The 24,103-nt window shown below is 44.5% G+C and overlaps 1 protein-coding gene across 6 annotated transcripts in view; it reads left to right on the top strand.

Moving 5' to 3' along the window:
- Positions 1-24,103, top strand: part of RGL2 (ral guanine nucleotide dissociation stimulator like 2) — a 105,736-nt gene that overhangs the window by 31,228 nt on the left and 50,405 nt on the right. For 4 of the 6 annotated variants that reach the window (XM_077484694.1, XM_077484692.1, XM_077484695.1 and 1 more), the window contains 2 exons: positions 13,149-13,226; positions 23,129-23,292. In XM_077484694.1, coding sequence (XP_077340820.1) covers positions 13,149-13,226; positions 23,129-23,292 — 242 coding nt within the window. Of the gene's footprint in view, positions 1-1,599; positions 1,739-10,183; positions 10,447-13,148; positions 13,227-23,128; positions 23,293-24,103 lie in introns of those variants that run through there. The other 2 variants (XM_077484698.1, XM_077484697.1) reach the window with 2 other exon arrangements.

Here is a 24,103-nt window from a genome sequence, read left to right as displayed (position 1 = left end):
TCAGCAGCTACAAACACTGTAGCTGCTGACTTTTAATAAGGACATTTACCTGTCCAGCAAGCCCACAATGTCGCTCCCACCCCCCCCCCCCCCCCCCCCCCCCCCCCGAGGTTGATCCGTCCATCAGATCGGGTGCCGGCACCGCCATCCTAACTAAGGGAAACAGGCAGTGGAGCCTTGCGGCTTCACTGCCCCTTGCCTACTGCGCATGCGTGCGACGCTTTGTGAATGGCCCTGTTGTTTTCTGGGACACACACATGTCCCAGAAGACAACTGGGCTGCTCACTGAAGAGGAGGAACTGAAGAAACAGCGCAGTGGAATAGGAAGAGGCAGATTAGGAAGACTGCCTAGCAACAGGGGTTTCTGGTAAGTAAAAAAAAAAAAATTCATTTTTTTTTTTTTTTTTAAGAAAATTTATGAAATTTTTTTATTTTAGGGTGGCTCTCCGCTTTAACACTGGGGAGACCCACTAACAGCTTAAAGAAGCCTGAAATTATCGGTTTCAGGTATCAGTGCATTTGCACGTGCTCCGATACTTGTGCAAATACTCGGTGTCGGTACCCTAGTGCTGACCATTAACAGCTTTTATTTATTCATGCAGAATATTTATCCCAAAAGGAAAGAAACTGTTCCTATAATGGATCATAAAGTGTGAGCTGGAGTTGGGCTTCAGTTTGTCAGTGTATCTAAATCTGCTAGTACATTCAACGTTACTGTGCCCCTTACTGACAATGCTGCTGTGCCTCCTGTTCTCATTTATCCAGAGTGGGGGCACTCTAATACCATGAGGTGTGTTAGCCACTACTCCAGGTGAAAACGGAGGGAAAAGAGCCTTAAAGCGGAGGTCCACCCTAAAGTGGACCTTCCGCTCATCGGAACCCTCCCCCCCTCCGGTGCCACAATCGGCACCTTTCAGGGGGGAGGGGGGTGCAGTTACCTGGATAATCCAGGTAACTGCACCCACTTCCGGGATAGCTCTCTGCGGAAAGGGGCGTAACTTACGCCCCTTTCCGCAAGTGCCCGCCCCTTCCCGCAAGTGCCCCGCTGCCTGCTGGGAAACACACAGCTCCCCGAGGCAGCGGGGAGCGTCCTTATTGCGCAGCGCAATTCGCGCATGCGCAGTAGGGAACCGGGAAATGAAGCCGAAAGGCTCCATTTCCTGATTCCCATACCCAAGATGGCGGCGGCAGGACCCGACAGACGACCTAGCGATCGGCTTCGGGTGCCGACATCGCGGGCGCGCTGGACAGGTAAGTGTCACTATTTTAAAAGTCAGCAGCTTCAGTATTTGTAGCTGCTGGCTTTTTAAAAAAAAAAAAAAAAAACGCGGAGTCCCGGTGGACTCCCGCTTTAAAAAAGAAAACAAATGCAGCCGCCACATCTAATGATTGGCTATCTGCAGTTTAAGCTGGCCATACATTATATGAAGTCCCGATGAACCGGCTGACATTTGTTTAAGGCTTGTTGACATTGGCAGCCTCCTGCGCCACCCCTCTGAAAAACGATTCCGTGTGCCATGGCTATAAATACACCACCACTTGTAACTTCTTTACAAGATCTTTATTGTTCGGCCTACCTGGGGCTGCAGAGCATTTCTCCTGAGCTCTGCAGAGCATGACTCACACACACAGCTGACTCCATCCCCACCAATGAAGGTCTATCACCTCACCGACAGGCTTTGCAATCAGCTAATGAAGGCGTTAGGGTGGCCATACACAGACAGATCTTCTTACAATGGTATGTAACCTCTAACAATGAGCTTCTCTTATTTCTGGTCTGATCAATATACTATTGGAAGCGTCCCGTTATATCTGCTCAATAAGCACACACTAATACCTGTTGATCCTGCCAGGAATCCAGTGAGCGCTTGCATTTGTGTGCACTCTGCAGTATTATCAGCTCTTCCCAGTTCACCTCTGTGGACTACAGAACACCACCTCCTTATGGAGATGAAGGTATACAGAACACCACCTCCTTGTTATGGACATAAGGAAAAGGGGAGGTGTTCTGTAGCTCTGTCCTAGGGCGACAGACTGCCACCTCATCCCTTTAAACCCAAACACATATGAATTACACGGGTTCTGTGGATGATTAACCACTTGCTTACTGGGCACTTAAATCCCCCCTCCTGCCCAGACCAAGTTTCAGCTTTCAGTGCTGACGCACTTTGAATGACAATTGCGCGGTCATACAACACTGTACCCAAATGACATTTTTATCATTCCCCCCCCTAAATAGAGCTTTTTTTTGGTGGTATTTGATCACCTCTACTAATTTTTATTTATTTTTTGTTTAAAAAAAAAAAAAAAAAAAGTAAAAAGACAGAATAAAATATATAATATATATATATATATATATATATATATATATATATATATATATATATATATAAATGAGACAGAATTAAAAAAAAATATATATATATATATATTTTTTTTTTTTTAATTCTGTCTCATTTATATATATATATATATATATATATATATATATATATATATATATATATATATATATATATATATCTATTTTTTTTTTTATTATATATATATATATATAGATATATACATTTTTTATTTATTTTTTTGTTATAAAATTTTTTAAACGGGTAATTTTTGTCCATCGTTGATGTGCAGTGATGGGCACTTCTAGGTGGCATTGATTGGCACCACTGGTGGGCATTGATAGGTGGCACTTGTAGGCATTAAGGGGTGGCACTTTCATATGGCAATTATGAGGCATAATTGCCTCTTCAGTTTCGGGACTGATGTCCCTTTAAGCCGAGCCGGTGATCAGCTTTTTTTTTTTTTTTTTTTCTCTTCTGCTGTCAGCGTGAGGAGAAAAAAAAAAGCGATCACCGAGCTTTTGTTTTGATCATGTGATCAGCTGTCATTGGCTGACAGCTGATCACATGGTAAGGGGCAGTGATCGGCCCCTTATTCAGATTGGTGATCACAGCGCGCCCTGTAGGGCCCACACAGGGAGCGTGCACAGAGGACGGCCTCCCGGCAATTCACATCTGCGCTGTGGCCGTCATTCGGCCATATTGCGGATGTCAAGTGGTTAAGGTGGTAATTGAACTCACTCGGTGCCTTATCTGCATTAAATTAGCCCCAGAACCTGTGTAAATCATACGTGTTCGGGTTTAAAGGAATGAGGTGGCAACCCTAGTGACAGTGCCTAGTGACTCCATAGATGCAATATAAGTGTTGTCACCGTAGGGCAGGAGGAGTTACTGACGGGATCACCAAGTGAAAATAGAAGAAAATAAAACCAGAGTATTTAAAGCTAATGCACCCCACATACAAATGTAAACACACGCTATATTACCAAAAGTATTGGGACACCTGCCTTTACAGGCACATGAACTTTAATGGCATCCCAGTCTTATACTGGCCATACACTATGCGAAAAATCGGGCGAACCCAATTTCGAAAAACGAATGTTCAGCCGCAAACGATGCTGCCATCATGTAATGACCGATAAATCGTTCAGTGGACATAAATAAATAAATTTTCTGTTCGTTTTTTTTTTTTTTACATATGCCTAGTGCAGACAGATCGGACAGGAAACACATTAACCTTTCAATTTATCGTTTGTTCGGCAGAAAATTTCCAAACTTGTCCTTTTTTTCAGCTCAAAAACCGTCCCCATGATTATTGATTTTGTACCCATTAAATGGGCGAACAAACGAACGAACAGTCTAATGGCCGAATTTTGGCCGATTTTTCGTATAGTGTATGGCCAGTCTTAGTCTGTAGGGTTCAGTATTGAGTTGACCCTCCCTTTACAGCTATAACAGCTTCAACTCTTCTGGGAAGGCCGTCCACAAGGTTTAGGAGAGTGTCTATGGGAATGTTTGACCATTCTTCCAGAAGCACATTTGTGAGGTCAGGCACTGATGTTGGATGAGAAGGCCTGGCTTGCAGTCTCTGCTCTAAGACCCCATTCATACTGTGCTGCCCCGAGCGTCAGCGGTAAAACGGCGCTATTTTTTAGGGGTTAAATCCGCCCTCAGAATGCCGCTGCAGCAGCGTTTTGCTGGTGGTATAGCAGCGCTACCTACCCCATTGATTTCAATGCACTCCAAAGAAACTGCTGGCAGGACTTTTCCTGGCGCCCTGCCAGTGCAGCGCTCGAGGGCTTTCACACTTGTTTTTTTAACAAGAAGGCAGGCACTATTTTTAATGCTATAGCGCCTGCAAAGCGCCTCAGTGTAAAAGGGGTCTAATTCATCCCAAAGGTGTTCTATCGTGTTGGGGTCAGGACTCTGTGCAGGCCAGTCACGGTCCTCCACCCCAAACTCGCTCATCTATGTCTTTATGGACCTTGCTTTGTGCACTGGTCCAAATCATTTGGTGGAGGGGGGATTATGGTCTGGGGTTGTTTTTCAGGGGTTGGGCTTGGCCCCTTAGTTCCAGTGAAGAGAACTCCTTAAGCAAGGAGAAGGAGGAGAAGCCCACTCCGTCAGCAAATCAAGACATTTTGGACAATTTCATGCTCCCAACTTTGTGGGGACAGTTTGGGGATGGCCCCTTCCTGTTCCAACATGACTGCACATCAGTGCACAAAGCAAGGTCCATAAAGACATGATTGAGCGACTTTGAGTCCTGACACCTAACCCGATAGAACACCTTTGAGATGAATTAGAATGAACTGCGAGCCAGGCCTTCTCATCCAACATCAGTGCCTGACCTCATAAATGCGCTTCTGGAAGAATGGTGAAACATTCCCATAGATACACTCCTAAACCTTGTAGACGGCCTTCCCAGAAGAGTTGAAGCTGTTACAGCTGCAAAGGGTGAGCCAACTCAATATTGAACCCTACGGACTAAGACTGGGATGCCATTAAAGTTCATGTGTGTGTACTTTTGGTAATATAGTGTATGTGTCAGGGGCACCTATGTATGAAACTGTTGATTGCGCTACGGATCTTACATTCTGCAGGATGGAGTGAAAGCAATAATTCTAAGCCCGTTATGCACAGTTAATGCTAAACCAGGGGTCTCCAAACTTTCTAAACAAAGGGTCAGTTTACTGCTCTTGAGACTTTAGGGGGGGGTCAGGCATTGGTGTAAATGGGAAGAATAGTGCCCCATCATTGGTGTCTGCGGGAAGAATAGTGCCCCATCATTGGCGTCAGGTGAGAAGAATAGTGTCCCATCATTGGTGTGGGTGAGAAGAATAGTGCCCCATCATTGGTTTCTGCGGGAAGAATAGTGCCCCATCATTGGTGTCCGCGGGAAGAATAGTGCCCCATCATTGGTGTCCGCGGGAAGAATAGTGCCCCATCATTGGTGTCCGCGGGAAGAATAGTGCCCCATCATTGGTGTCCGCGGGAAGAATAGTGCCCCATCATTGGTGTCCGCGGGAAGAATAGTGCCCCATCATTGGTGTCCGCGGGAAGAATAGTGCCCCATCATTGGAGTCGGTGAGAAGAATGGTGCCCCATCATTGGTGTCAGTGGGAAGAATGGTGCCCCATCATTGGTGTCAGTGGGAAGAATGGTGCCCCATCATTGGTGTCGGTGAGAAGAATAGTGCCCCATCATTGGTGTCTGCGGGAAGAATAGTGCCCCATGCTTGGTGTCGGTGAGAAGAATAGTGCCCCATCCTTGGTGTCGGTGAGAAGAATAGTGCCCCATCATTGGTGTCGGTGAGAAGAATAGTGCCCCATCATTGGTGTCCGCGGGAAGAATAGTGCCCCATCATTGGTGTCGGTGAGAAGAATAGTGCCCCATCATTGGTGTCTGCGGGAAGAATAGTGCCCCATCCTTGGTGTCGGTGAGAAGAATAGTGCCCCATCATTGGTGTCGGTGAGAAGAATAGTGCCCCATCATTGGTGTCCGAGGGAAGAATAGTGCCCCATCATTGGTGTCGGTGAGAAGAATAGTGCCCCATCATTGGTGTCCGCGGGAAGAATAGTGCCCCATCATTGGCAGGGGAAGGAATAGTTTCTCATATCAGTGAAAGGAACAATGTCCCAAGGGCCTGATTAAAGTGGTTGTAGACTCAGTTTTTTTAACTTTTACCTACAGGAAAGCCTATAGTAAGGCTTACCTTTAGGTAAAACAAAATATCTCCTAAACCTGTACGGTTTAGGAGATATTCCCCTCGGTATGCGCCGCTGACTGCAGCGGCACATGCGCACAAGGGGATTCCTGGCCTGAAAATCCGGCAGTGGCCGGCCGGAATGAAATCTCCCGCGCACATGCGCGGGAGTGACGATATCGCGGCTCCGGCCACTCACAGCGCCGGAGCCGCGATACCCGGAAGAAACGCAGAAGGAGCATGTCAGCTCCCTCGGCGTGGATCGTGGCAGATGTCGGGGCCTCGTTCTAAGGTAAGTATTTCATAATGAGCTAGTATGCGGTGCATACTAGCTCATTATGCCTTTTCCTTTGCAGGTGTTAAAAATACAAATTTGCGGGTTTACTACCGCTTTAAGGCAAGGAAAGGGCCACATCCGGCCCCCAGGCCGGAGTTTGGAGACCACTGCTTTAAACTAATGACCTGTAGGGACTTTTGAAACACCACCTATGGAAATTTAGGGTACTGAGCTTTGTTGCTGTGTCACGGGCCTGTGCAATTCTAAGGCTCGATATGTTGAGTATCTATTTAATCAACGCAGCCTCTTCTTTTATCTTTTAGCAACAATGTGTGTAATATATTTTTGCTCTAAAATTAACTTCAGTGTATTTTTTATTTATTTTTTAATTAATATTATGTGCAGTGTTTAAATAACCGTTGTGCTAATATTGTGTGACATGAAAAATGACACTACCACCGTTTTATTCTCCAGGGTGTCTGCTTTTAGAATTTTAATTGGCTCAAAAGGGTTAGGGGCTGGTAAGCTGCAATATATTATATTTTTGATCTTGGTTTTATAAACACTTTAAGGGTCCATTTACGTTTGTGTTGGGGGTAGGGCATGTGCTAACTTGCAGAAATGCATGTTGGGGGGGGGGTGTTGGAAAGATGATCACCCCAGTTCCCCATTGCTCCCAGGCCGGTATTTCCATAAGCCTTTGTCCTGTGGGTTATGCAGACTCCGTGGTCCTTCAGCACCTTCAGACTAGTGTGAATTGGATGTGGGATCTCCGCATCCCATTCGCAATAGCAGGAGATTGTAACCGACTCTCCATGGAGCCGGTTCACATATCTCCACTGCTGCTCCGCATCAGAGCCATGTGCGCCTTTTGGTCCGTTTCAGGTCCAAACTCAGGCTGAAATCGGACCTGAAATGTTGATCTGGGGCGCACCGGACCCCTGCTGTGACCCGAATGCAGCTTAGACCCCAGCCTGAAACAAAATTCATGAACCACTTACCTGCCACCATAGGTCTTTAAACAGGGAAATAGTGGACACTTATTTCAGCAGCAACGTTTATGCTGCAGAAATGTTCATCAGGCAACCAGTGCTCCCAAAAAAAAAGTGTCAAAAGTGTCTGATCTGTCCGCCGCAATGATGCAGTAAAAAGAAAAATAATCATCATGTAGCACTAACCCCCGAAGGAGCTGCTGGTTATTTTTGGGCTTACCGCTACCTTCTGTTCTCCTTGTGACACGTCTAGGGGATGTCCCGTGGTAAATAGCCCAGTAGCTAGAGACTGACGACAGATCCACTTGAATGGATTTTATTTGCAAAACTCAGTCAATTGAACAGTCTTTCAACTTGGGATCAGAGGGTTGGGAAGGAATTCAGGTACTCTTATGCCGCGTACACACGATCAGACTATCCGGCGGACTTAGTCTGGCGGACAAACCACCATAAAGTCCGCCGGACTATCCGAACGAGCGGACCTGCCCACACATGGGACTTTTCTGGTGGACGTAGTCCGCAAGACTATCCGCCGTGCTTTTGAAATGAACGGACTTGTCCACACACACGGAGGAAAGTCTGTTCATTTTGAGCCCAGCTCCAGGTAGCCGGGACTAGCAAAGGAAGTCAATGTTGCGGTCGAGATTGACACGTCGCTGGCCCGTCACCTGGTATGGACTTAAAGGGGAAGCCCTACGCCAAAAAAACGGCGTGGGGGTCCCCCCCTCAGGCCATATCAGACCCTTATCCGCACACGTACCAGGCCGCGTGCCTTCAACATGGGGGGGGTGCTTTGGGGAAGGGGGGCCGCGCGGCCCCCCCACCCCAAAGGACCTTGTCCCCATGTTGATCATGGATTCCGATAAGCCCCGACAACCAACGGCCAGGCTTTAATAAGGGGGCCCCCGGATCCCGGCCCGCCACCCTATGTGAATGAGTATGGTGTACGATGTACCCCTACCCATTCACCTGTGAAAAAAATGTAAATAAAACACAACACACAAGAGTTAAAAATAGTTTATTGCACAGCTCCGGGGGTCTTCTCGTCAGACTCCTCCGCTATCTCCTGCTAGCGCCGGAGCCCACACACGGGCGGATTGTCCGGCGGACTCGAGTCCGCTGGACTTTTCAACCGGATTGTTTTATCGTGTGTACGACATTAGTGTCAAAATCAAAAACATTAAAGAACTTGCTTACTTTGACTGCATCCAGAGAATAGCCATTCACAGCTGGATGAACACTCAGGTTGGACAGTCCCTCTCTCACAAGGCCTAGCAGCCAACAAGGTGCTTACTCAGGAACAAAGTCTCTGTCACAGACGTTGTTGTAGAACATGTAGGGAAACTTGAAACACTCGTAGGATACCTGGATCTTTCAGCCAGCTTGGCGATATCCACAAGACCGGATTCTCTTGGTTACTTCAGCCCTTCCAGGCTCTTAAGAAAACCAACCCGTACGTGGTGTTCTTCTAAAGAGTCCTCCCCTGGAATGCTTGAAGTACACTGGGTCTCTCCCGAACCGGAGACGGCATCCAACCACCTCAGAATCCTCCTTTAGTTTCCTTGCCTTGGGCTAGCCAGCCCCAAGGCATCAAAGTCGAGTGGATCCGCACCCCATGCCATAGCCTTCCCGGGGGCTGGTCAGGAGGACCAGGACCAAGAAGTCAGCACATCATACTGGACCGAAACCCTGAACCACGTGACATCCGCATCTTAAATACCCTCTCCCAGGGGGCACAGCAAGAGGGCCACTCCCACTGACCTGGCTCAGAGAACGAGTAACTTAAGCACCTGACCAGACCATATTTCCATGCCTGCCAGATGAGACAGTGCCCCCTGTGGCCCGGCTGAACATCTCACAGTCCAGTCAGACTGATGCAGAGGTCCAATTTAGACACTTGTACCCAAACCAAACTGAAGTTCAGGCAAAGTTTAACTTTGAAAAACGCATTGCGCGTGCTCTTCAGGAGCCGCCACTACAATAATAAAAATGCCAAAAATATATCTCCTATTTTGTAGACGCTATAATTTTTGTGCAAACCAATCAATATATTTACCAAAAATATGTAGAATGCATGTTGGCCTAAACTGATGAAGAAATTCGTTTTTATTTAAATTTAAATATTTTTTTTTTGTTTTCAAATTGTCGCTTTTTTTGTTTGTTTTGTTCATGGGGCAAAAAAAACAGAGGTAATAAAATACCACTAAAAAGTTCTATTTGCGGGGAAAAAAAAGGACATAAATTTTTGTTTGGGTACAACGTCGCACGACCACGCAATTGGCAGTTAAAGCGACGCTGTGCTGTATCGCAAAAAAATGGCCTGGTCATTAAGGGGGTAAATCCTTCTGGGGCTGAAGTGGTTAAATCATTTGATTGGCTGTTCTTATCTACTCACACGCTATGACTAAGCACGTCCTCTCTGCTCCTTGGGCTGCCATACTAAATAAGCCCTAATAAATGACCCCCCCCCTCCCCCCCAAACTCCTTTTATTGATTTCCCTTACAGCCAGTGCTGCTTACCCCATTTTATTTACATTTTTTTTTTTTTTTTTACAGCGTCTGCCCAAATTTTTAATTTATTTTGCAGGCAACTCCCACTTTTAATGGACTCCCGACTTGTCATTTCCAGGAATCTGTCAGGGGCCACACCTTGAAAAGTGTAAACACACGGGTGCCGCAAATATTTCATCGTCGCAGAGGCATTGCCGGGGTCAGCCGGGGCGCACAGTTTAGTGGTCGTGGCCCCATGCATACATTATGTGTGGATAGGTATTCATTGCAGGAACCGGTTTGACAAGGTGTGCGGCTGTTCCTACAGAACGTATGTCTCGATGCGTGCGAACATGTGTATGTCTCCGGAAATGAAGACGCCCAGAAATAAGCAGCTAATCTACCTGCTTTTTTTTCCCCCGCCTTAAAGGTTTAACCCTTCCCTATCTGCTTCCTTCTCCATTGCACACCTTGCAGCTCCTGTATCAGTCCTCTCTGTATCCCGCACACCGCTTCTCCCTCCTGCCACCCTTATCTCTATCTGGTGCCCCTTCTATGAATGTTGCCTTGAACTTCTGCCTGTCAAGGGGGGACCAGGAAGTCACCTCCAAAACCAAGTGGTACTTTCTACCCAGCAAGGTAAGTCGCCTGACACCTCTGCGTTGCCTTTTCTAGCTGGTGACTCTGCAGATGTTTTGGCAACTGCAGTTCCAAGGGGAACCCATGGATGGAGAGCTCTATGTGGCCAAGGGTTGCTTCTATGTGGGACAATGGGCACGCTCCCATGAGAGGTCTACGAATGACCAGGGTGTCTCCGGGTTCCTCGTAAGTGGTGGTCTCTTTAAGAATAATGACTTTGCTTTTAATTTAGATGCTGGTACTTTCATGGATCAGAGTAACGACATGTCGCTTCCACATATGTTTGCAGATTAGTACCCGACAGTTTGGATTCTGTTAATTACTCGACCCCCCCACCCTCAGGCCAATTCTGACATATCTGTAAAATATGTAAAAATCTGCATTTTTATATATATATATATATATATATATACATACACACAGGACTTTTCCGGCAAACGTAGTCCGCCAGACTATCCGCCGTATTTATCGTACTTATGCGCCGTACTCCGCTGTGTATATATATATATATATATATATATATATAAATATAATTTTTTATTTTATTTTTTGCTAGAAAATTACTTATAACCCACAAACATTTTTTTTTTTTTTCAGCAGAGACCCTAGAGAATAAAATGGTGGTGCTTGCAATATTTTATGTCACACTGTATTTGCACAGCGGTCTTTCAAACGCAATTTTTTGGGTAAAAAAATACACTTTAATGAATAAAAAAACTAAAAAAACTACTAAAGTTAGACCATTGTTTTTGTAAAATGTGAAAGATGATGTTAGGCAGAGTAAATAGATACCTAACATGGGATGCTTTAAAATTGCACATGCTCCTGGAATGGCGACACAAACTACGGTACTTGGAAATCTGCATAGGTGACGTTTTAATCATTTTTTACAGGTTACCTGTTTAGAGTAACAGAGGAGGTCTAGTGCTAGAATTATTGATCTCGCTCCAACGATTGCAGCGATACCTCACATGTGTGGTTTGAACACTGTTTACATAGGCGGATGCGACTTCCGTATGCGTTCGCTTCTGCGTGTGAGCACGGAGGGATGGGGAGCTTTCATATTATTTTTATTTATTTATTTTTTTTTTTTTACATTGTTCCTTTATTAATCACCTTAAAAAAAGAGGTTTTACTTTAAACTACGTACAGGGTTCTTTACTGTAAGAGCGGCAAGGATGTGGAATTCCCTTCCACTGGTGGTGGTCTCAGCGGGGGGAGGGGGGAGCAGCAATGGTTTCAAGAAACTATTAGATAAGCACCTGATCGACCACAACATACAGGGATATACAATGTACTACTGACATATAATCACACACATGGGATGGACTTGATGTCTTTTTTCGACCTCACTCACTATGTAACTATCTAACTTTTATTCCTATTACAAGGAATGTAAACATCCCTTTTAATAGAAATAAGCATAACAGGTCCTCGGTCCTCCAAGGGGGCATAGAGCCGAGTGGGGGCTATCTTGCCCTCCCTCGACTTCCTGCCTAGCCATCGGCAGCATCAGATCAGTTTCGGGCTTACTGGCGGCTCCGGTAAGCTTGGAAACGACTGAGAAGCGGTGGGAGGGGCACCTATAACGCCGCCTCTAAAAGTAATCCCGTAGTGAATTTGCCGCTGGGTTCACTTTTATCCCATGCCGAATCGCCCACAAAATAAAGATATTGTGGTTTTGTCAGCTAGCCGCTGCCATAACTGCGGTATTTAACGTCAAAGTCATAAAGCACTGTTCCTTGAAAAAGTATTCATACCCCTTGTAATTTTCCATATTTTGTCATCTTACAACTAAAAACGTAAATGTATTTTATTGGGATTTTATGTGATCGACCAACACAAAGTGTCACATAATTGGGAAGTGGAAGGAAAATGATAAATGGTTTTCAACATTTTATTTATTTATTTTTACAAATAAACATGTGAAAAGTGTGGTGTACATTTGTATTCAGCCCCCCTTTCCTCTGATACCCCTAACTAAAATCTAGTGGAACCAATTGCCTTCAGAAGTCACTTAATTAGTAAATAGAGTCCACCTGTGTGTAATTTAATCTCGGTATAAATACAGCTGTTCTGTGAAGCCCTCAGAGGTTTGTTCGAAAATCTTAGTGAACAAACAGCATCATGAAGGCCAAGGAACACACCAGACAGGTCAGGGATAAAGTTGTGAAGAAGTATAAAGCAGGGTTAGGTTATTAAAAAAAAAAAAAAAAAAAAAAAAAATATCCCAAGCTTTGAACATCTCGCGCAGCTCTGTTCGATTCATCATCCAAAAATGGAAAGAGTATGGCTCAACTGCAAACCTACCAAGACATGGCCGTCCACCTAAACTGACCGGCCGGGCAAGGAGAGCAAATGCACGCCACACTTTTCACATATTTATTTGTAAAAAAAAAAATTGAAAACCATTTATCATTTTCCTTCCACTTCCCAATCATGTGCCACTTTGTGTTGGTCGATCACATAAAATCCCAATAAAATACATTTACATTTTTGGTTGTAACCTGACAAAATGTGGAAAATGTCAAGGGGTGTGAATACTTTTTCAAGGCTCTGTATTTATTATTCCTTGTGGTGCTTTGAATACGTTGCTTTTACAACTTTTGTTTGTTCTGTTTGTTTGCCTGAGCAGCTGTGTAAATGCAAATTGTGTTGTTGGGAGGACGCAATGTGTGTGTTTTTTTTTTTTGTTGTTGCAGGCCTTGCAGTATGAGGGAGAGGAAGAGCAGGAAGGGGTTATATACAGCGTGTATTTACGCAGTTCGAGCGCACAACAGGTAAGGCGAGCCGTGCTGCTAATAATAACCATTGCTTTACATAATAACAATTACCAATGTCGCCGGTCTGCGTTGATCTGCGTTGTGCCAGGGACTGGTTATGGGAATCTCAGAGTTTACCCATAACTCCAAGCAAACGGCTAATAAATATACAATTAAAATTCCTAACGCTCAAACTGACAAACCAGGATACGGTAAGTCTATTTACTTTAAGAAAAAAAAAGACCATTATTTGTAGGCTGTTGCTGTAATGTTCTTTACATTAGGTCCATCAGGTACATTAGGTGTGCCGTGGTGCCATTCATTGTGAATTGTACATCAATGCACCCTTGCCCTAACATACAGTTCAGTGCTCTACGATTGGATGAGGTCCTGTCCATGGCACTGCAAACAAAAGAATGAGTTATCCAGCAAAAATGATGGTAAGGGCACATTCAAACCACAGTGCATTGTAATCAGGGCTGCCACTAGAAATCACAAGCCTTGTACAACCTACTTGACAGAGCCCCCCGAATTACAAAAATTAAAATTCTTTTAAATTTCTTTTTTTTTTTTTTCATTTTAAAAAGTATATTTGACATTTTTAATATAATTTTTTTACTTTTTTTAAAATGAAAAAAAGTGAAAAATATTAAAAATCTCAAAATACTTTTTAAAATGAAAAAAATGTATATATTTTTGGCATTTTTAATATTTTATTTTTTTTTTACTTTTTTTTAAAATGAAGAAAAAAAAAAGTGAAAACTAATATTAAAAATGTCAAAATACTTTTTAAAATGAGTAAAAAATATTTCAAAAAAATTCAGAAATACTTTTTAAAATGGGGAGAATTTTTTTTAGACATTTGTAATATTTTTTTTCCATTTTAAAAAGTATTTTTAATAATTTTTTTTTTCATTTTAAAAAGTATTTTTGACATTTTTAATATTATATTTTTTTACATTTAACACAGTGCTATTTTTTCCTTCTTACTTTTTAAAATGTAAAACAAATATAATATTAAAAATGTCAAAAATACTTTTTAAAATGAAAAAAAAAGCAAAAATTAAAAAAATTATTAAAAATACTTTTTAAAATGGGAAAAAAAAGAAAAAAATATTACAAATGTCAAAAAAAAAAATCCTCCCCATTTTAAAAAGTATTTTAGACATTTGTTATATTTTTGACATTTTTTTAAAAAGTATTTCTGAATTTTTTTAAATATTTTTTACTTTTTAAGTTTTTTTTTTTTTTTTGACATTTTTAATATTTTTTTTACTTTTTTTAAAATGAAGAGAAAAGTGAAAAATAAGCTGAAAGCCAGCGTCTGGAGGTAGAGGCACAGTACATTGTTCTCAAATTGTCCTCCCATCCTGCAAATCACATGGCTAAATCGGAGAGCCTTATTGCTTTTGAATTTGAAGCCCTGTGAAATGAGTCTATTCTGTTTTTCAACAAATTTTGGATTCTGTAGATATAGTCCTGTGATTTACTGACCAGACAGCAGAGACTTGAAGATGGCTCCACTATTGTATGGTGCAGGTTCCTGGTTTACCAACAGAGCTGCTGTTAGTAATCACAGGGCCCCTGGCAACCCCCCCCCCCCCCCCCCCAGCCAAAAGTGACTGAGGGCATAGATTTAATAGTCCTTTCTCTGCAACATCAGCTGCACAGATGAAAGAATAGGAAGCACTCTGAGGCTTCCTGCTCATACACAAACGGAAGCATAGCAAATACAGTTTACTCTGCTTCAGTGAGGAATGGACACAGGAGTGATTGGTACTGATCGCTCACTGTGTTCATTCAGGAAAGGAAGGGGTCAGAAAATTACATATTTACCATATTTACTGAAACATCCATCTGTGTGCCTTCCCTTCACAGCGCTTTCCGGCTTCCCTCTTCTCCTCTCCTGCCAGCAGCACTGCGAGAGAAAGGGGCATCCAGACAGCAGATGGAAGCAGTGCATGTACTGGAACCAATCCCCCTGCAGTGCAGCCAGAGGGAGAAAGAGGAGGAGAGTCCCGCAGCACTACAGGGGGGAGGCAGAAGCGACTCTTGTCTGCAATAAGACAGTACAGCCAGTCATCCTGCTCAGAAGGTGCCTGGGCCCCCTTTTTGAGCTGATGGGGCCCAGGCCCGGGACAGGAGGGCTGGTTGTACTGCCTTATCAGCAGCCCTGGTTACCACCATAGTCTGGACTATAATCATCAGTGTCATAATGTTGATTCATTGTCAATTGAAAAGACAAGTAGAGGAGGTGTGACCAGGAAAATGTAGAGTAAAGCTGAGACGGAAAATAGGGGTGTCACCTGCACTGTGCGGAAGGCGTGCCTGAACTATCCAAAGAGAACTACAGCTCTTTTGTCAGTGACGCTGCTCACGTACAGTATGTGCATGTTCAGCTGTACAGTATGGGCTGGAGTTGTGGCTGCAATAGTTTGTTTCATGCTCTCGCCACCACTATTCATTGAGTTACGAAAAAGTGGTCACATGTTCTTATTCCCCTTTAGACTCCTGTATTGCACAAACTGAATGTATACATTTCATAAGTACAGAACTTCCATATAATAGTAATATAGTGCTTCACCGCTATGCAAAACCCCTACGTCACTGCTGTGTGCTGCCGTCTGACTGGTATCCTTCTAAATTCTCTGTGCTGCTGGAGGACTCTGCTCAGTCCCTAATGCCGCGTACACACGACCGGACTTTTCGACATCAAAGGTCCGACGGAACGATTCCGGCGGACCATTCGATCGTGTGTGGGCTGCAGCGGACTTTTGATTTGCAAAAATCCGACAGACTTTAGAAATGGAACATGTTTCAAATTTTTCCGCCGGAACTCCGCCGGACCCAGTTCCTACCGAGAAATCCGCTCGTGTGTATGCTAGTCCGATGGACAAAAACCGACGCGAGGGCAGCTATTGGCTACTGGCTATGAACTTCCTTATTCTAGTCCGGTCGTACGTCATCACGTTCGAATCCGTCGGACTTTGGTGTGATTGTGTGTGCCCAAGTCCGTTCATTCGCAAAGTCAGTCAGAGCTCCGCCAAAAGTCCGTCGGACCTAGTCCCTCAAAGTCCGGTCGTGTGTACACGGCATAACTCTTCTGCTGGAGAACTCTGCTCAGTCCCTAACTCTTCTCCTGAAATACTGCTGGAGGACTCTGCTCAGTCCCTAACTCTTCTCCTGAAATGCTGCTGGAGGACTCTGCTCCTTCCTCTAACACGTTTCTCCTAAAATACTTCATGCTGCTGGAAGACTCTGCTCAGTCCCTAACTCTCTTCTCCTGAAATACTGCCAGAGGACTCTGCTCAATCCCTAACTCTTGTCCTGAAATACTGCTGGAGGACTCTGCTCCTTCCTCTAACACGTTTCTCCTAAAATACTTCATGCTGCTGGAAGACTCTGCTCAGTCCCTAACTCTCTTCTCCTGAAATACTGCCAGAGGACTCTGCTCAGTCCCTAACTCTTGTCCTGAAATACTGCTGGAGGACTCTGCTCCTTCCTCTAACACGTTTCTCCTAAAATACTTCATGCTGCTGGAAGACTCTGCTCAGTCCCTAACTCTCTTCTCCTGAAATACTGCTGGAGGACTCTGCTCAATCCCTAACTCTTCTATTGAAATACTGCTGGAGGACTCTGCTCAGTCCCTAACTCTTCTCCTGAAATACTGCTGGAGGACTTTGCTCCTTCCTCTAACACGTTTCTTTTAAAATACTTCATGCTGCTGGAGGACTCTGCTCAATTGGTAACTCTAATCTCCTGAAATACTCTGCACTGCTGGAGGACTCTGCTCAGTCCCTAAAGCTGGCCATACACCTATAGATTATCTACAGATTTTCTATGTCTGCTAAACTGTGTGTATGGAGGAATCTCCCACTGGGCCAAGCTTCAGTATCTTGCTAGTCGGCCCTGCTGGCTCTCAACCTAAACCATGCCTGCACCCAATCAGAATGTTCAGGTATTGTGAGAGCCAGCGGGGCTGACTAGCAAGATATGGAAGATTGGGCCAGTGTGAGATTCTTCCATCCACACAGTTCAGCGTAGATGGAGGAATCTGTTCCACTTTTTCCATCTAACCATAGAAAATCTGCAGATAATCTATAGGTGTATGGTCAGTCTTCTTCTGAAATACTGCTGGAGGCCTCTGCTCCTTCCTCTAACACTTTTCTTATAAAATACTTCATGCTGCTGGAGGATGCTGCTCAGTTGGTAACTCTCATCTCCTGAAATACTCTGCGCTGCTGGAGGACTCTGCTCCTTCCTCCAACTCTCCTCTTCTAAAATACTTTCTGCTGCTGGGGAACCCCTCTCCTTTCTTTATCTTTTTTTCTTTCTTTCTTTATTTGTTTTTATGCATTTCAAACTGAATACAAGCTCAAGTACAGTACTGCGTTTGACAGATTTATATATACTTAAAACACAGTTTTATATCATCCAGCATCATCCATCATCAATCTATTTCTAAAATAATTCCTATTCAAACCAATATCCTCAATGCTGCCTCCCTTGTATTCTCAAGCCTGGCCCAGTCAGATTTTTCCTTTCATTTTTTACCATTATTTATCAACCAAACTAAACCAAACAAAATAAGACCAAAACAAAACAGGAAAAAGTAAAAAAAAACAAAAACAGTCGATCGATGGGGAACCACCTCTGATATACCTATCTCCCTTATATGCGAATTAAAGCGGTTCTGCACCTAAAAAAAAAAAATATTAAAAGCCAGCAGCTACTAATATTGCAGCTGCTGACTTTTAATAAAATCACACTTACCTGTCCCAGGGTCCAGCGATGTCGGTGGCAGATGACGAGCGATCGCTCATCTCGCTGCTGCCCCCGCCGCCATCCTCTGTCAGGGAATCGGGAAGTGAAGCATTACAGCTTCACTGCCCGGTTCCCTACTGCGCATGCGCGAGTCGCACTGCGTGTCTCTTATGGTCCCCCGCTGTGTCTCTGGGAACTGTGTGTTTTCCCAGAACACAACGGGGGGGCGGAGCGTCTGCGGGGGTCTGCTGCGGTCTGCCCGGAAGTGGGTGCAGATACCTGGATTATCCAGGTAACTGCACCCCCCTCCCCCCTGAAAGGTGCCGATTGTGGCACCGGAGGGGGGGGGGGGATCAGATTAGCGGAACTTCCCCTTTAGGGTGAAGAACCGCTTTAAGACCATTAAACCTCTACCTTAACTGTTCAAATTACCATCAAGAAGGGTACTTCCTTCTTCCAAGCTCAAAAAAGTATTCCAAGGAGACCAGATCTCAGAGTATCTCTCTTGCTGATGTCGCATAGAAAGGACCACATCTTCTAATTTACTAATTTCTTTCACTTTACGCAACCACATCCCTATCCTTTCTTTATCCAACACTCTTCTCCTGAAATACTCTGCATTTCTGGAGGACTCTGTTCCTTCTATTTCGCCTCTTCTAAAATACTCTGTACTGCTGGAGGACTCGGTTCCTTCCTCCAACACTCCTCTCCTAAAATACTTACTTCCTGCTGCTGGGTTTCTCTTCTCCTTTCTCTATCTTGCACTCTTCTCCTGAAATGCCCTGCACTGCTGGAGGTCTCTGCTCCTACTTCTAATGCCCCGTACACACGATCGGAATTCTTGTCGGAAAAAGCTCTGATGGTTTTCCCGGCGGAATTCGGGTCAAGCTGTCTTGCCTACACACGGTCACATCAAATTCCAATCATTTATAACGTGGTGACGTACAACATGTATTACGTGACTAGAAAAAGGAAGTTCAATAGCCAGTAGCCAATCGCTTCTGTCTCGTAGTTGAATCTGAGCATGCGTGAGTTTTGGCGTGTCGGAATTGCATACACACGATCGGAATTACCGATAGAAAGTTTTTCCGTCTGGAAAGTTGAGAACATGCTATCAATTTTTGGCTGGCAGAAATTCAGACAGCTAAATTCCGATGGAGCATACACACGGTCGCATTTTCCGATGAAAAGCTCTCATCGGTCTTTTTCTGGTCGGAATTCCGATCGTGTGTATGCGGCACTCCCCTCTTAAAATACCCCATTCTGCTGGAGGACTCTGCTTAGTTGGTAACTCTCCTCTCCTGAAATACTCTCGAACGCTGGAGGACTCTGCTCCTTTCTTCAACACTCCTCTTCTAAAATACTTTCTGCTTCTGGGGAACCCCTTCTCCTTTCTCTATCTAATGCCTTGTACACACGACCGGACTTTTCGACAGCAAAGTTCTGACGGAACTAATCCGTCGGACAATTCGATCGTGTGTGGGCTGCATCTGATCTTTTTCTGTCGCAAAATCTGACGGATTTTAGAAATCGAACATGTTTCAAATCTTTCCGCCGGAACCAGTTCCTATCGAGAAAATAGCTCGTCTGTATGCAGGTCCGACGGACCAACAACGGCGCAAGGGCAGCTATTGGCTACTGGCTATTGAACTTCCTTTTTCTAGTCCCGTCGCGTTAAACGATCGGACTTTGATGTGATCGTGTGTAGGCAAGCCCGTTTCACCAGAACTTCGTCGGAAATCCGTCAAAGTCCATTGAAAAGTCCGTCAGAGTTCATTCCGACGGAAAGTCCAGTGGTGTGTACACGGCATAACACTCTTCTCCTGAAATACCCTGCAATGCTTGAGGACTCTGTTCCTGCTATCTCTCCTCTCCTAAAATACTTCATGCTGCTGGAGGCCTCTGCTTAGTTGGGAACTCTCCTCTCCTAAAATGCACTGCACTGCGAAGGGACTCTGGTCCTTCTGTCTCTCCTCTCCTGAAATATTCTTCACTGCAGGATGGCTCTGCTCTTTCTGCCATCTGCCCCTCCAGAAGAACTCTATGATGCTGGAGGTCTTTGCTCCTTCTGATCTCAGCTTGCAGATTCTTGCTTGTATCCCTCATTATCCCTGAACACTTCTCTCCTGAAATACTCTGTGCAGCAGTTATGACTTCATTTAGGGAGAAACCTACCTAATAAAACCTGCAGGGAATGCCAGTCACGCACAGCCTGGTACGTCTCATACAGGCCTTGTTAGGTAAAAGATATGAGTCAGCCCTACACTGGGGTATAGTCTGGCACATGCCACCCTGGCAGGACAGTACAGCCATTGTCTCATTGTATTAAATACAGTACTCATGTCACAGCTATGTTCTTATTATTGCTAGACGTTTATTATAACTTCCACGGACTTGTTCCTCACTTCATTGCACACAATACTGTATTGTTAGAACCTTGTAACACTTTATACGTAATTCTGATATGTTTACATGAGTTCCCGGGTCTATACACCTGCAGTGCCATTATGAGGGGTTCCCACCATCTATGCACTGGGTTCCCAGTTTTACACACCTGTGGTGCCCTTTAAGGGACTCCCATCAACCCTGTGCTGGGTTCTCAGGTCTGCATACCTATGCCCATTATGATGGGTTCCCAGGTCTGTACACCTGCTGTGCCCATTATGAGAGGTTCCCACCATCCCTGTGCTGGATTCTCGGGTCTGTACACCTGCTGTATCCATTATGAGGGGTTCCCACCATCCCTGTGCTGGGTTCTCGGGTCTGTACACCTGCTGCACCCATTATGAGGGGTTTCTATGAAGGGTTTCCACCATCCCTGTGCTGGGTTCTTGAGTTTGTACACCTGCTGTGCCCATTGAGGGGTTCCCACCATCCCTGTGCTGGATTCTTGGGTCTGTAACCTACTGCACCCATTATGAGGGGTTTCCACCATCCCTGTGCTGAGTTCTTGGGTTTGTACACCTGCTGTGCCCATTATGAGGAGTTCCCACCATTCCTGTGCTGGGTTCCCAGGTCTGAATATTTGCTGTGCCCATTATGAGGAGTTCCCACTATTCCTGTGCTGGGTTCCCAGGTCTGAATATTTGCTGTGCCCATTATGAGGGTTGCCCACCATACCCATGCTGGATTCCCAGGTCTGCATACCAGCTGTCCCCATTATGAGGGGGTTTCACCATCCCTGTGCTGAGTTCTCGGGTCTGCACAACTGCTGTACCCATTATGAGGGATCACTACCATCCCTGTGCTGGGTCCCCAGGTCTGCACAACTGATGTGCCCATTATTAGAGGTTCCCAACCAGTTCTCTTGTCTGAAAACCTGCCATACCCATTGTGGGGGGTTCCCACCATCTCTGTATTGCGTTCCGGGGTTACATACCTGCTGTACCTGCTGTGCCCACCGACCAATTTGACTCAAGAACTGTTTTTTTATTTATTTTTTATTTTTTTACTCTGTTGTACCAAATGGACAATTTGATCAATAAATGATCCCTTTCATCATTCGAGTATTTGGTCTCAAATAATTTGGTTAGAATCGATCCTTTATTTTTTTTTTATTTTTTTTTTTGTGAGGCAAACAACCATTTTACAGGCAGACATTCATGTCTGTTCAATTGTTTATCTTTATGTATATGGCCAGCATACACCTGTACAAAAAAGTGGCAACCACCCCAACCTGTAACTGGTCTTTGCAGCAAGGTGCACATGGAAGGGTAATGCACATTGCAAACAAACAAAAGATTTCCCAGCACACTTACCAACCAACCTGCAAACCAACCAAACTGATGTTGTCTAACAGTTTACGTTAAAAACAGAGGGTTTTGTTTGCACACATTTGCAAATAAATGCGTAAGCCATCGTGTCAAAGACAAAGGGACCTATGAATATACTGCAGTCCTAGATTAAGATGGATCAAGATGCCACGTGCATCCCTGTGCCTTTAAAGGAGTGTTGGGCTCCCTATTGATCCATCTTAATCTAGGACTGCAGTATATTCATAGGTCCCCTTGTCATGGGCACAATGGCAGCAAAGGCATCCAGTGCATCTCTGCACACAATTCAACCAATTGTACACAAAAGTCACGTGCATCCCTGTGCCTTTAACCACTTGCTTACTGGGCAATTATACCCCTTTCCGGCCCAGGCCAATTTCCAGCTTTCAGCGCTGTCACGCTTTGAATGACAATTGCGTGATCATGTTACACTGTACCCATATGACATTTTTAGCTTTTTTTTTTTTACACAAATAAAGCTTTCTATTGTTGTTATTTAATCACAACTGGGCTGTTTATTTTTTGCTAAAGAAAAAAAAAAGACCAAAAAAAAAATTATAGTTTTGTTATGAGATTTTGCAAACCAGTAATTTTTTCTCCTGCATTGATGTGCGCTGATAGGTGGCACTGATGAAGCGGCACTGATGAGGCGGCAGCAATGGGCACTGATTAGGCGGTACTGACAGGCTCTGATAGGCGGTACTGGTGGGCACTGATCAGTAGCTCTGGTAGGCACAGATTGGGACCAATGTCCCTGTAACAGAAGCTGGGTACCGTCTTTCTTCTCTCGCCATGCTGATCGTGAGGAGAGTAAAAGCGGCTAACTGGCTTCTGTTTTACTCCCTGATCAGCTGTTATTGCCTGACAGCTGATCACATTGTAAAGGGCCGCTGTGATTGGCCCTTTACCTTGTTCTGTGTTCAGCCAAGTCCGAAGGACTCAATCACAGAGCATGCCGCCCTCCCGGCATAGTAAGTGGTTAAGAAGGGGTGGGTTCCCTCCAGGCATACCTGCCCTTAATCTATCCATTATTATATATGTGCTCCATCTATGGAGGATCTGGAAATTTAGAGTTAGGACCACAGCATATACGGAGGTCCCTTGGCGTGGGCATTGTGGTTTTACACTTGTATTTGCAAATGTGTGCAAACAAAACCCTCTGTTTTTATCGTAAACTAGACAGGGCCAGTTTGGTTGTTTTGCAGGCTGGCCGGTTAGTGTGCTGGGAAAGCTTTTGTTTTTGTTTGTGACCTGCATAAACCTGTACAGTATATATTCTATTACACCCTCCCCCTCTGTCAGGTGATTTACAGCTCAGTATGACAGGATTATTCTGCACGCTGATATTCATAACTTACGTAACACAATTTCTCTTCTCTCCAGGATCCTGTAAAAGTATTAACACTGCGTGCTGGAACTCTTCCAAGACTTGTCCGCCATCTTCTAGAAGCCCGAATTCTGAGGGACACCTCCTACATCCCAGTGTTCCTGGCCACTTATCGCACTTTCAGTAGCACCAGTGAGGTGTTGGCGTTACTACTGGACAGGTTGTGTCACTTTGCTTTGTGTGGGTGACAGTGTGGTGATGGGGGTTGTGAGATAAAAAAGGCAATGTAGATATTCCAGATGTTGCTTACACAGTGGTCAATTATGTGGCTTTAGGTGACCCCCCCTCCTCTGAAATGACTCCTAGCAGAACCAGTTTGTCATTAAAGTATATCTAGATTTGGATAGATTTGAGGCTCAGTTCACATAAGAGATGCATACGGCTCACAACAGGGGTCCGGTGTGTGCTGGTTTACCGTTTAAGGTCCGATTTCAGCCCAAATATTTATTATTATTATTAATAAATATATATTTATTTATTATTATTAATATATAATATCACCAAACTCAACTTTTGCCCATGTGTATCACTAGTATTCTGCTGGTTGAAGTCGCCTGAAATTTTTAATGTGTTGCCAACACAAGGGGACTTTTGTCAGGAAATTGATCCTAATTGTATTTCATTTTACCCACTCAGCAGCAGTAATGCAATGTTAATGAAAGTTAAGCCGCGTACACACGGGCGGACTGTATGGCCTACTTAGTCCGTCGAAACACATTTCAGCGGACAGTCCGCTCGTGTGTGGGCTTCAGCGGACTTTTTCAGCGTGCAGTCTGGCGTACTAAGTATTTCGGATTTTTCTAAATTCTGTCCGTCATACTTTGGTTTCAGCGGACAATCCGCTCGTGAGTAGGCTAGTTCAACGGACTAAGAATGGCGCATGCTCAGAAAGGATTTACACGGCGGAAGGGTGCATTGCTGTGTATTGGACTTCCTATTTCTAGTCCCGTCGTACGTGCTGTACACGTCAT

This window comes from Lithobates pipiens, unplaced genomic scaffold, assembly GCF_037356315.1.
Source record: "Lithobates pipiens isolate NorthernLeopardFrog02 unplaced genomic scaffold, aLitPip1_a1.2 Scaffold_1, whole genome shotgun sequence".
In the NCBI taxonomy this organism is placed as follows: Eukaryota; Metazoa; Chordata; class Amphibia; order Anura; family Ranidae; genus Lithobates; species Lithobates pipiens.
This window is presented reverse-complemented; position numbering and strand designations above follow the sequence as displayed.